The following is a 13,125-nucleotide window of genomic DNA, read 5'->3' as shown; positions in this document are numbered from 1 at the left end:
AGATAGGGGGCCGGCCAATCAGAGCCAAGCATCCGGCCACGTGTGCCCTCACCACACAGCGCGAGAGGACAGCAGGGCGCGACCCAGGCATTCGTGCACAATAACCGTTCCACTTTGGTCGCACAGCACGCCACAGCAACGAGAGACCCAGAGAGCGAGCGGGAAAAAAACGAGAGGCCGAGAGAAGCCGCTTCAGCTAGCCGTCGTAGCGATAAGGGTAGCTGCCTAGCTGGTGCTCCGGCATGGCGGCCACGGCGTACTCCGTGGCGCTCCTCGGCGGCGCGCGCCTCCCCGCCGCCCCGCGCTCCGCTTCTCTCCTCCCGCGCCGCAGCGCCTGCCAGCTCCGCCTCCAAGGTAACTTACTGTTACTTGGCTGGGGGTGCTTTCTTCTCTAATAAGAGCGCAGATGATTCACCTAACGGTTTCGGAAGAACTAATCACCGGTGGTTTTTGGCGATTCTCTGGCGGCGGCGGCGTTGATTGCAGTTGCAGATGCGCCGAGGCTCTCCCTGCTCCGCGTGAAGGCCGCCTCCGAGGACACCTCGGCCTCCGGCGACGAGCTCATCGAGGAGCTCAAAGCCAAGGTACGCGTGCTATCCTGTCCCTTGCGCACCGGTGCATCTGTCCTACGTACAAGGGACGTGAGGCAATGTGACGTGCCTCTGACACACATGTACGCAGTGGGACGCCGTTGAGGACAAGCCCACCGTGCTCTTGTACGGCGGCGGCGCCATCGTCGCCCTCTGGCTGACGTCCGTGGTCGTCGGCGCCATCAACGCCGTGCCGCTGGTACGTAGCTAGCCTCCGTGATGTACTTTGCTTTTTTGTATGTGTTGGTGCGTGCTGTGGTTGAATCTGGGCTAATCCGGCCATGTGTGGTCGATGGAGCAGCTCCCCAAGATCATGGAGCTCGTTGGGCTCGGCTACACCGGCTGGTTCGTGTACCGCTACCTCCTCTTCAAGGTAACCAATGTCCAACAAGCATATATATTTCTTTCGGCTGGAGAGCTAATGCTGCACTAGAAATATTGAATTGTGAAGGCATGGAGAGAGAGGGAGAGAGAGAGGGAGAGAGAGAGCGCAAATAAAATCCTTGTACATTTGGCTTAATGAATTCCAACTTCTTTAGCTGTTTTTCTTGCACTGGTAGTGTGTGCATTTCTGCGCAACTTACTGAAATATATGCCCTTCTTTCTTTTGATTGCAGGAAAGCCGGAAAGAGTTGGCTAGCGACATTGAGACCTTGAAGAAAAAGATCACCGGAACGGAATAAACATTTTGGAGAATTTTGGGTGGTTCTTTCTTCTTGTGGGAAAAAGATATCTAATGGGAGAACCCTCTGTTTGAGTACTGCCCATGTGTGCTACATATCTGTATACAAAGGAAGCTTTGTTATGTTGTGCAGTAACATTGTAGTTCAAATATATCGCACTACCAGTTTGTTTATTTTGTGTCTTCCTTTAGCACATATTACATACATACATATTACATACAAAATACATAAACTAAGGCAGATTGCATGTAATCTATATCCACCTAGAAAATCTTAATCTATGATATACCATTAGAAAGAAGGTATAATTGTAATGTAAATCAAAAATTGTCTACCAAACTAAATAGCAGTTGTTGTCAAAGGACAAGTGCTTCGGAAGTTGATCAATCAAATATCCATGAGTTCCCATAGATGATAAGATAGATAGAATTAAAAGAAATAATTTTTTATTAAATAGAACTAATTCAAATAGTGCACTTTCGTTCAGTTAATTATAATTAGAGAACAATAATCTTATAACTTCCTCTAAAAGTGAAGAAGCAAATTAGTAGATAATTAAAAAGTAAAATTATAACTTTCTCTATGCTGAAGACACACATACATATCCATCAAGATACGCTTTTGAGGTTTATCTAGTGCATTTGTGCCCACCCATGAAGAGTTTTCAACCTAGACTACGTCTTATAAATGTAGTCAATCCACATTTGTTTTGGCAATGCGCTGTTGATATTTAGTGTGTACATCTTTGACACTTATTATTAGACCTCATTTACAATACTCCAATATGTATAATCTTGAATTGCCGGACCATTCTCAAGTGCAATACTCCGACGAGCACAACTTATGCCTCTCCTAACCGTTTGCTGAGAATTCATTTTGAAACCATTACTTTAACGAGTGTTTTTTTTCTATCATTAGGATTTCATACCTGTACAATGGCAGAAAGGTGTTGTGGAATATGATATAATGAATATGTTGGTGTGGATACAGTCACAATTTTTCTAAAGCAAAGAAATATGTCAATAGAGTATTTTTATTCTATGGTTCCACCTCTGGTTGTCGGATTAGAAGATGAACAACATGTAGAGGTTGGAACAATAGGGGAAGAGGTAGAAGGTAAAAAAATAGTACATTTATTAAATATATTTATAGGGTGACGAAGTCTTACCTTTGTAGAGTTATAATACATTAAGAAACATGCTTTAAATTGACTTAAAATCAATCTATAACTCCTAACTCGGACAAAACATGATGGTTCTATTATGAAAACCAGATGTCATAGTTTTAAATCATCTTTCAATCATCATAACTTTTGTATACTGACTCCAAATCATTTGATCTATGTATCTTTTTTTATTATCTCAATATAGGCTTCATATATTTATAGAAGAACAAAATCTTCTACCACTATCATTATGTTTGGTGTTTGAAGGTAAGGTTGTCGTTCACAAACATAGAAGATACAAACGTATTATAATATGTATCTAATCAATTGAAGATGTAGCCAATAATATCAACATTATCAAGATTTTTTTTTCTAGCAGCTACCATCTCATTGGCAAGACCTTTCACCTTGGTGTATTAGGAAGACTCTGAACTCTCTCCCTTCTTTTCTCTAAATAATAATTACCGAAGTTGCATGATTCTAGACTTGAACGGGGAAGCGAGCATTGCTGTAATGGCCATCCATACCTCGCGGAATGCTCGAAGGATGCCATCTGAACCAAGACTTCGTTCATTGGTCAATCAAAAAAGGATGTAAGACAACTCCTAGTGGTCCCGCGCAATCCATAAGGCCATGACACACACAAGCCAGATTCTCAAAGTCTTTGTAATCGTGACCACATTTTCAACTTGGATCGTCGGCGCTGATTTAATGGAAGATCATTCCAAAATGCCCATAAGGCGTGCAACACACAGCGGGCTAACTTTCCGGAGTAAGTTGCTAAAATACTAAGATGATGAAAGAAACCACTGCTAAATAATTTGTTGGGGCCATGAGATCGCTGAGGGAAGAAAAACCGCAATATTGCAACCAGTCTTCATCTAAACGGCGTCTAATAAATAAATAAAGGTCAACCATGTTTTTAGTCTGTAAATGGTTCGCCATTTAAATGGTAAAAAACAGAGCGTGATTCAATTTTTACACAAGTAAATGTGTATAGCTAATCTTTTACATGCACAAATATCTATACTAGATTTGCTACATGCATAGATATGTATATATGATCTTTTACATGCATAAATATGTACTTGCTAGAATACTTGATTTCTTGCCAGCATGAGTATATATTCTGGTGACATAGTACAAAACCATTTAGACTATTTAATTCTGTTTAAACATTCTGAAACGATAAACACAGAGTGAGCGACTATTTAACACGTAGCATTTATGATAACACTGATCGCGACTATATGTTCTCTAGGAGGAGGCTCTTGATATGATACCATGCAAATGTTTTTTTTTTGCTCAAGTGCGACTCTCAGTTGAGGATCGCTGTGAAAACTTCAAAAAGAAAACGTACTCTGCCACATGATTATCCAACAGAATTGCATTAATATCTTCAGAGCAATATAATAGCTAGGTTTCAAAAAGAAAAAAAGAGAGTAAAGCTTGCAATCAGCTTTGGAAATGGCAATTAAAGAGGAAGGTCGAGGCCCTTCCCCACCTCCACCCCAATTATCTGAAGAATCCCCTTGTTTAGCACCTGAATTAAGAACGAAAGTTCTTCAGAAACTCAAGTAGATGTTGCAAAACACTCGAAACATTTCATTCTCTGTGAAGATTAATTATGCTTTGAGTTCTTTCATTACCAGTTCCACGATGAAGGTGCCGATGAGGCCCATCATGCAGGCCCTGGAGTTCCAGATCTCGGCAGTCTGGGTGAACCCCAAGAAGGGCTCGCTCAGCTTCGGCTGCAACCTCGGCACCTCAACCTGAACGCAACAGGAATTGAACAGGTACCTGTCAAAACTTCCTTGAACTATCTTTTGCAACAATTTACCAGAAGCATTTCTGCTTCTTTGACTCACCCCTGGAGGAAGCTTTGCAGCATTCACTCTAACCCTCACGGCTCTTGGCGACGACAGGCATGGAGTGAGTTTCTTGGCGAGCTTGTTGCCGCAGAGTGGTTGGTGAACCAAGCAGGATGGTGAAGGAAGGGCACACCTTGCTGCCATTGCTGGGATTGTTCTTTCGGTGGTCTGTTCTGCTCTTGCTCTTCCTTCTGGAAGAGTCGGATCCAGGACCCTGCATGTTTTAGAGGACAAGATGAATCAGACGTTAGAGGATAAGATGAACTCTACGTGGCCAAGTTGGGATCACATGTAGAGGTGGATGTCAGCTCCGGCTCCAGCTCGGCTAGTTAGTAGCTCGAGCCAGCTCGTTTTGGCTCGCGAGCTGGAGAGGTCAGCGACGGACAGAGACGCGACGGTGAGGGCCCGGCGGATGAGGGCGCGAGGCCACCTCAACGGCGGCGCGAGATGAGAGAAGGGAGGCGCGTCGGATTAGGGCGCCGCACCCGCCCCCGCAGCTCGCCGCTCGAGCTCGCCGGAGTTGGCGTCGAAACTGGAACACCTCGCGTATCCTGGGCGCGGGCCCAGAGGTCACCGACGCTGGCTCCATGCCGCGGCCTCCGTGCGTGCGGCCGTGAGATCTGCTCGCACAAAATTGACCTGCTGATGTCCCTCGTCGCCGAGTTCAGGTGACTGGTGTATCTCCATGCGCTATCATCACCATGATCTTCAATTTTTGACACAGGTGCCTAAATTGTGTATAAGAAGAACTGAAGAAGAACCCATGGTGGCACCTTACAGTTTTCAATTTGTGTTCTGCATGACTGCTTGGAGAAGACAAGCTAGGTTTGCTGCTAAGGTTTGGTTTTGTCTGCACGCATCAACTTGCTCGTCATTGAGAGAGTTTCCCGGTCCAACATGCTCGCAATGACAACTACCATACATAGCCGGATAAGGTTCGGTAGACATGGCTTCAAGTTCAGCTTGCCCGGTTGCTTTCGCACACAAAGCTCTGAACAAACGTGTTGCTGGCCTATAAATACGATGATCGACTTGCGTTCACCAGGCATTACCCATCAAACATACAAGAAGAAGCATCATTCGAAGCGCTTACATCTTGTGGTAAGAAGTACTCCCCTCTTACTTCAGTTTCCTCTTCTTCTTCTTTCGCTTAGCTAGTTTCTCATTTTGTCAAGCACATTAGCAAAAACTGAACACAACAATAATAAGAAGAAACTAAACTGGAGCACGTAGTTTTTGTTTGCTTCATTTCTATGGCCGACTTCCCATGTATTGTTGGAGTTCGCCGGGAATCCGTTCGCCGGTGAACCTTGGAATGGGCACTCAAGAACATGAGATGGACACAAGTGTTTGGTGCTGCAAAAATGCGGCTTATTTTCTGCTGTTTTCCGATTGCATTATATAGAAGACCTATAGCTAAACATGGCAGCAAATCTGCCTACATGCGCGGCACGCACGCCACTAGCAGCCGTGCCATCCCACGACTCACGCACAGCCGCGCAGAGCTCCTAGCGAGCGAGAAAGAAGGACACGATCCCCGCACGAACGCAGCGTGCGTCAGGCTCGCGATGGACACTCCAACAAGCTAACAAAACAGCTAACTAGCTATGTACATGACCGACTCGATCAACGGGTTAATTCCAACATGTATAACATATGCGCAGAGATTAAAATCTGCAGGTATCTCTGAAGAAGATGAGCAGCTTGCCAGGTGATGATGGCAAGGGGTGTGACTGTGATGCTACTCCCAATTAAGACAGAGTGGCCTGAGCTAGAGGGACGCACGATCAAGGAGGCGACGAAGAAGATCAAGGCGGAGCGGCCGGACCTCAATGTGATGGCGTGCGGTCCCTATGGGCGGCATAGTCCCCCAAGACTACGTACGACCCGAAGCGCGTCCGTCTCTGGGTTGACACCGTCGTTCCCAGGATTGGCTAAAGCAGCTGAACCCAACGCCACCGGTGATGGAGCGTTGTGCGACGGAACTGGAGAGAAAATTAAAAGAGGGCTAGAAAAACATATGGAATAGTCAATTTTATCCTCAAACTTTCAGCCAAAGCTCAACTTCGTCCCTAAGCTTTCAAAACAACTATTTTAGTTCTTAAACTTCTCCATCCGGCTCCGTTTAGTCCTTCTAGTCAACTATAGTTCATAAAAAAATAATATTTCTATAAATTTGATCATTATAAAAGTTTCATCTTGATAAAAGTAAATTGATGTACAACTTTTAAGGAAGCGAGTTAATTTTAAACATATTTATTATACACGTACAAAAGTTCTTTTAGAAATTTATGTAGCCACAAATTAAAATTTTATTGTGTTATCTTTAAGTATGTGTGAACCAATATATATTGCTGCTAAAAATAGGAATACTTAGATGCTATCATGGCAAGCAAGACACACAGAACGAATAACTAAATTGAGCTGCATGAAGAAAGTTGAGAACTGAAACAATTATTTTGGAAGTCTAGGGACGAAGTTGACCCTTGATTAAAATTCAAGAACAAAATTAGCTATTCCGCCAAAAAAAAAGTGCCTTTCTTTTAGTTTTGCATTGATTTTCTACAAAAATTTGATCTAATTTTATCAACAAAATATATATGCAATGTATTTTTTTTAATTATTAGGGGCGCCATGGCCACTGCCAGCCCCCCGGTTCCGCCACAGGTTGTGATAGGTATGAATAATTTGCTAGCAGATGAACTTTTATATATGGGTCAATTAAATAAAAAAACATGCCTGTGATGGAGCACTGTGATATGAAAAATTTGCTGGCAAATGAAATTTTATACATGGGTCAACTAAATGAAAACATGACTGTGATGGAGCGCGTTGTGATATGAATAATTTGCTGGCAAAACAAATAAATTTCAGGGTTCATACGTGGAAGCATTGGACACCTGTTGTAATAACTCAGGAATTCTTAAGAAAAAACAGTAATACTGAATTTCATGAACAACCACAGATAGATCTTCAAGATTATATCTCAATTAACAAAGCCGGAGCGAATGCATTGGATTTGCTCAGATGTTCTTTCGATTTGCTCAAGTGCGACACTCAATATATACATCTTGTTGACGATCGCTTTTAAAACCTCTACCCTATGATTAATTGCATGATTATCAGAATAGTTTTATAGCAATAATAGATAGTCCCATCCATTCTCCTTTGATAGAAAAAAAAATGTAACATAAAGACTGCAATCAGCTTGGCTTTACTCTAGTATCGGTCCACTGGTTTATGAATTCCCAACTTACTATGACACACAGTTTTGTGACCATACAAAACACTAACAAGTCGAAAACAAATTCAGAAGCAAATATCAGATCATCAGATTCAGGTATCTCAATCACAACGTAGACCACCATTTATTTAACATCTAATGTAAATCCGCCATTGACGATTGCATCGATCAAACGGAATAATTACATGACTGTATCTATGATAACAAAAACTCCCCTCTACCTAAACAATGCTATTATCCTAAGAAGATCATCTTAAAACTAAGAAGACGGTACCCCTACTGACTCCACAACCATCCATGCATCCTCTTGCTAGTTGCTACTCTCCGACATATATACTACCTGAAGACAAAACAAGAAGAGGATACTATTAGGTGGCAGTTACAACAAGAATTTCAACAGACCATTCGCAATAAGGTGTGCCTCAAATTAAAGAAGATGAATCACCTGATCATGGTGACGCTGCACGAGCATCGGCCGTCGCCGGCGCCGGCATCGGTGGCATTATCGGCGGCACGTGTTGCGCTGTCAAAACACACATCACCAGTGCATGTTATCAATCTCCTTGCAAGCTATAAAATAAAAACATAACGGACGATATGAGGAAGGTTGTGTGTGATTTACTGTTGCAGGAGAGGAGCGTCTCGAGCGGAAGCATGGCGCCGCAGGTGAGCGGGAGGACGACCATCCGGAGGGGGTCGATGGGCCGGGGCATGAGGCTGTTCATGCCGCCGTTCATGCCGTGGCAGAGGCAGATGGGGGCGCCGCGGATGACCGCCTTGAGGCCGTCGCAGCACGCGGCCGGGGGCGTCAGCACGGTGAGGTTGGTGAGGTAGTCCATACACGGCACCATGCCGATCAGCGGCGTCATGCACTCCGTCAGCGGCGGCGGCGGCGGCGGCGGGGCGCTTCCCGTGGCGGGCTGGGGTGGGAGTGGGACTACGCCGGGCGACCTCGGCGGCGGCGCGGTGCTGTGGAACGTCGAGGGGCGCAGCATTTGGTCTCCCCCGGCATCTTGGCGGCGCTCGAGTCCTTGGATCCTCGCTTCGGACGGCTGCACCGCCGTCGCCGACGCCACCGCGGCCAAGGCGAAGAGAAGGGCGACGAGCTTGCAGGACGCCATCGATCTCTTGCGTTGGGTTGCTATGGCCGCCGTAGGCGTTTGGGCTGGTTCGTGTGGATGGAATGGAGGGAGCCCTGTGTTGGTCCGAAATTTATAGTCCTCCTGGTGTAAAGATAGAGAATTTGAACGTGCTGTTGTAAGGATTTTGGACATCGGTGCTCTATCTTCCGAATTCTGCATGTCATTTATCTTCAGAATGGCAACGAGTCCATGGTGCGTGAGATTCTGCCTGTAGCTCCTTCTGCCTCTACGGGTCAAATAAAATTAAGCACATTGTAAATTCCCCCTTTTGCTGATAACGTCTGCAGGATTAAGTTCGGAAGCAGCACTTGTGCTTGTGTTGATCAGATCCTGAAGTCCTGATCCGCGAAATTAGAAGTATGCTTTATTCAAGTTTAGATACTGCCGAGACTTGTAAGAGTCCGGCATATTTCTGAAACTTCGTGGAGAGATTGAGAGCATCGTATTAAGGATGCACGTGGGTACGCAATAGTATTTTTTAGGTTAGCTAGTTAATTACGATGGTATATTACACTAATTTATTTCTCCTTCCAAATTATTTAGCAGAATATTATTATAGTTCATTTTATCAACTTTTTTAGTTTAATCTAATGACCCAATATATATAACTTGCATCCCTAATCGTGTTCAAACAAAATGCGGCTGTCGTTGACTTGTGACAATTTTTTTTTGCTTTGAACCTTACCATGTTCTAGATAGTTTTTTTTCTGCTGAGCAAACTGAAGATGATTGGATTTTAAATGTTGAAGTCCAGGAATGTTGGTGATATAAAAATCAGGCTGAAACATGTTTTACGGAAACTGGTTTTGATTTACTTGATCCAACACGTAACACGTCCGGCCCAAGCCCACCTGTTGATTCGGCCCAGTGGTCTACCGTCTACCATACCACCAGCAGCATCCAGCAAAGCGGCGAACTCACAGATCGAGAGGCTCCGTCCGACCATCTCAAAGAAAGAATCGCGTCCTCCTCGGCTCTTCCAGAATGTTCCCCTCCACCTCCGCCACCGCGCCCCGCTTCCTCCGCCCCTTCACCGCCACCGCGCCCCGCCGCGGCATGGCGGCGTCCGCGGCCGTCCCGTCCGGCCCTCCGCCGCCGCCGTCCCCGGCCCCCAAGGCGGTGCGCGTGGTGGTGAAGGGCCGCGTGCAGGGGGTCTTCTTCCGGGACTGGACCGTGGAGACGGCGCGCTCGCTGGGGCTCGCCGGCTGGGTCCGCAACCGCCGCGACGGCACCGTGGAGGCGCTCCTCTCCGGGGACCCGGACAAGGTCGACGAGATGGTGTCCCGGCGGATCCCCGTGGGCCCGCCCGCCGCCGCCGTCACCGCCGTCGTGCCCTCACCCGCCGACCCGGTCGACCCCGCCGAGGGGTTCCGACGCAAGCCCACCGCCTGATTGGTGGCCGGTTTCCTCCGCGGTCTCGTGCGGCGTGGTTCCTCGGCGATCGCTGCTCTGAAGTCTGAAGAACATTTCCTGATATTTTTCAGTTCCAAATTTTAGATTGGATCAGATTGTTGGGATTGCGACGCCCAACTCCGATGAACGTAGGAGCAGTAGTTATAAGAGTTGTCAGCAGGACAAGGATTGTGATTACTTGATTCACAGTCTGCCCTTTGGCCTTTTGGTGTCGATGACAACTACACTTTCTGTAACACTCTGCTTGTCTGTCACAAACTTGGTTGAAAAATGGTCGAATGCATAATACTAGTTGTACTGATAGTTTTTTGCAATTCAAAATTTTGGTATTTGGATGTGTGATCTTCACGGCTGTATGTATCAGCAGTTGGGATAGGACCAGAATTGTGAATGGTGATTGCTTGGCGCACTCTGTTCCTGTGATGATGGCGTGTGACCAAGCAGTTCTTTGGTGCCTTGAAAAGCTGGGGTGACGATTATGTGCTAGCTTCCCGTCCCCGCCATGAAACCGTTATCCGTGTCCGTGGTGACTCACTGTCCAGTTGTTCATTGAGCAAGTTTTGAGTGTCAGGCACAGAGGTCTCTGCCTAATTGCCATAGGGAAAAGCTAAATTGTGCTGAAGTGTTTCGTCTGCCTCCGCTTCCGGAAAGGATATCTAATGCTCTCGAGGAAAACATTCGATCGTTTCGCACTTGATCAAGCTATGCGTTATTTTTTAAAACTGATTACAGGATTGGCGAGAAAATCGGATGTTTAGGACTCCAAACTTTACGCTTCGCAATTTTACCCTCCCTAATGTCTACTTCGCTCCTCCAGTGAGCCCCCGCGGCGCTCATCTTAGGGGCGACGCGGACGGAGCCCCGTCCGCCGCCACAGCCCCCTCCCTCAATCCTCTGCCTCCTTGCCGTCGCCAGAGCACGGAGCTGGTATCCCATGCCGGTGCAAGGACGGCGGCGGCAGGGGCCTTTTCTTCTCTTCCCCTTCTCCGTCGCAAGCTTCCTCAGTTCCTCTGATTTGCTCTCGTCGGTGGTCGCGACCTCATCATCGGGGTTTCATCGTGCGCCAAATCCGGCAAGCCAAAGGCTGGATCCGGAGGTGCCATGACTGGATCCGACGTTTCTTCTTCGATCTGGATCTCGGTGATGCCGGTGCCTGCTCGTGGCCTCAAGGCAGGGACGGCCTAGGGGTGGCGTGCTGCGCCCACGGCGGCGTGCTGCGCATTTGCGCCAACGGCGACGCCGGCGGCTGGCGACCTGGGGGCGCCGTGCTGCGCGCCTGCGGCCACGGCCACGGCGGCGGGCAACCACGGGGCGGCGTGCTGCGCCCACGGCGGCGGCCGCGGCGCGAGGCTTGGGTGGAGGATGTCTTTCGCCTCCGGTGGCCGCCGCCATGGGGTCTTGCCTCAGATTGCCGCCCTCTCGTCTGGGATCTGTTGGGCGCCCTATGGGCATGCTGGTGGAGCTGCCAGGGGCGCCGGTCGCCGTGCATTGCTGCTTTGATGTGCAGGATCTCGAGCTAAAGTTTAGATAATCCTCGACTGCCGGTGATGACGGCCTATGGGCATCGTTTTTCTTGTTCAAAGCGTTACCGCAAGGATCGAGGTGAAAAATGAAAGAACCGACGCACTGGTTCAGACGGCGGCACCAGCTCTTCTGCTGAGACGTCGTCTTGGAGTTCTTGATGATGATACTTTGATATAGCGGTGCCTCATTTATTTGCATAGTAGAAGAGATCGGCTCAGTATGATTTATAAATGATAGGGTGATCGGACAGCACATGGCTATTGCTATTCTTACATCAAAAATTTCTAAGAACACACTTGATACGAGATTTATATTAGTGCATGAGGACCAAAGTAAGATTGAAGGAAGGGTATATAAGAAGTTTGAAATTTAGTCTTTTATACTTTATTTCTTAATTCTTTATTTCTTATCTGTTGGGTGCGTAGCTTGAGGTTTGGAGTCCATGTACTCGTATAAACTTCTAGCTTTATGGCTAGATGTGTTCCTTTAGATGTGTTCCTTTGTGGTCGTAAATATTCGCTCGTGAATATTAAGATTGGATTTTTCCTTAATTAAAAAACATCGACTTGGCAAAAGATTTGGAGCCCTAAATATCCAAATTTCTCTAGGATTAACCCGTTTACCGGAATCATATACCCTACAATAATATGATGTGAAGTCCCTGCATTGACGGTAAGATTTTGCCAAAAACTTCATTATTCAGTTTAGGAATGTGGCATTCGGGCCGGCACGAGCTACAAATCAGACGAGGCCCAAAAGGCCTTAAAGCCTCCGCTTATTCCTTCGAGAACATTCGTTCGGTCTAGTCGCCGCCTCTCGCCCCCTCCCCTCCACGCTCCAGCGCCCTCGAGTCCCAAACCGCACCTCGCCGGCGCCATGGCCACCTCCGCCCCCGCCGCCGCCTCGTCCCCGCCCGCGCCGCAGCCGCAGCCGGAGCCCGCGCAGAAGGCGGTCCGCGTAGTCGTGAAGGGCCGCGTCACGGGGGTGGGGTTCCGCGACTGGACCGCCTCCACGGCCGAGTCCCTGGGCCTCGCCGGCTGGGTCCGCAACCGCCGCGACGGCAGCGTGGAGGCGCTCCTCTCCGGCGACCCCGCGAGGATCGAGGACATGATAACCCGCCGCCTCCCCGTGGGGCCCCCCGCCGCCACCGTCACCGCCGTCGTCCCGTCCCCCGCCGAGCCCGTCGATCCGTCCGCTGGGTTCGAGATCAAGTTCACCGTGTGATCCGCCCGTCCAGCGCCCGGTTCGCGTTCTTGGATCACTATGCACTCCTACTAAAGATCGGAGGCGCCACCTAGTAGAGTATTACGTATAGCTGCTTTGCAACTGCAAAATCTCTGCTTGGGGAGTTCATGTCAAATTGTTTGTGCGAAACTGCAAACTTGTTTCCTACTTCTAGGTGGCTTCTAGTTCTTGAATAATGAAGCATACCATTGACTTCTAATAAACTGTCAGCTGTGCCATGATTGAAGATCAGTATTGTTTCTGAAATT

At 47.6% G+C, this 13,125-nt stretch overlaps 5 protein-coding genes across 5 annotated transcripts; 3 read left to right on the top strand and 2 right to left on the bottom strand.

The window, feature by feature from the left end:
• Positions 1–207: 207 nt before the first annotated feature.
• On the top strand, positions 208–1,446 carry LOC112890947 (protein CURVATURE THYLAKOID 1A, chloroplastic-like). Its single transcript, XM_025957833.1, has 5 exons — positions 208–354; positions 487–584; positions 682–789; positions 892–963; positions 1,208–1,446. Exons 1-5 carry the CDS (start codon positions 243–245, stop codon positions 1,271–1,273), a joined length of 456 nt encoding a protein of 151 aa, XP_025813618.1. The 5' UTR covers positions 208–242; the 3' UTR covers positions 1,274–1,446.
• A 2,361-nt stretch (positions 1,447–3,807) lies between these two features.
• On the bottom strand, positions 3,808–5,125 carry LOC112890946. Its single transcript, XM_025957831.1, has 4 exons — positions 4,795–5,125; positions 4,307–4,523; positions 4,088–4,210; positions 3,808–3,981 (listed from the first exon to the last, which is right to left on the bottom strand). Exons 1-4 carry the CDS (start codon positions 4,896–4,898, stop codon positions 3,913–3,915), a joined length of 513 nt encoding a protein of 170 aa, XP_025813616.1. The 5' UTR covers positions 4,899–5,125; the 3' UTR covers positions 3,808–3,912.
• A 2,725-nt stretch (positions 5,126–7,850) lies between these two features.
• Positions 7,851–9,669, bottom strand: LOC112889622 (ras-associated and pleckstrin homology domains-containing protein 1-like). The gene is made up of 4 exons (XM_025956348.1): positions 9,547–9,669; positions 8,176–8,921; positions 7,999–8,076; positions 7,851–7,893 (listed from the first exon to the last, which is right to left on the bottom strand). Exons 1-3 carry the CDS (start codon positions 9,639–9,641, stop codon positions 8,003–8,005), a joined length of 915 nt encoding a protein of 304 aa, XP_025812133.1. The 5' UTR covers positions 9,642–9,669; the 3' UTR covers positions 7,851–7,893; positions 7,999–8,002.
• On the top strand, positions 9,595–10,411 carry LOC112889623 (acylphosphatase-like). The gene has a single exon (XM_025956349.1). It carries the CDS (start codon positions 9,680–9,682, stop codon positions 10,085–10,087), a length of 408 nt encoding a protein of 135 aa, XP_025812134.1. The 5' UTR covers positions 9,595–9,679; the 3' UTR covers positions 10,088–10,411.
• Positions 10,412–12,408: 1,997 nt separating this feature from the next.
• LOC112890874 (acylphosphatase-like) lies at positions 12,409–13,095 on the top strand. The gene has a single exon (XM_025957744.1). It carries the CDS (start codon positions 12,509–12,511, stop codon positions 12,854–12,856), a length of 348 nt encoding a protein of 115 aa, XP_025813529.1. The 5' UTR covers positions 12,409–12,508; the 3' UTR covers positions 12,857–13,095.
• The last annotated feature ends 30 nt before the right edge of the window (positions 13,096–13,125 follow it).

Source organism: Panicum hallii, chromosome 4 (genome assembly GCF_002211085.1).
Source record: "Panicum hallii strain FIL2 chromosome 4, PHallii_v3.1, whole genome shotgun sequence".
Taxonomy (NCBI): Eukaryota; Viridiplantae; Streptophyta; class Magnoliopsida; order Poales; family Poaceae; genus Panicum; species Panicum hallii.
The sequence above is the reverse complement of the archived record's forward strand: the minus strand, read 5'-3'. Positions and strand labels throughout refer to the sequence as shown.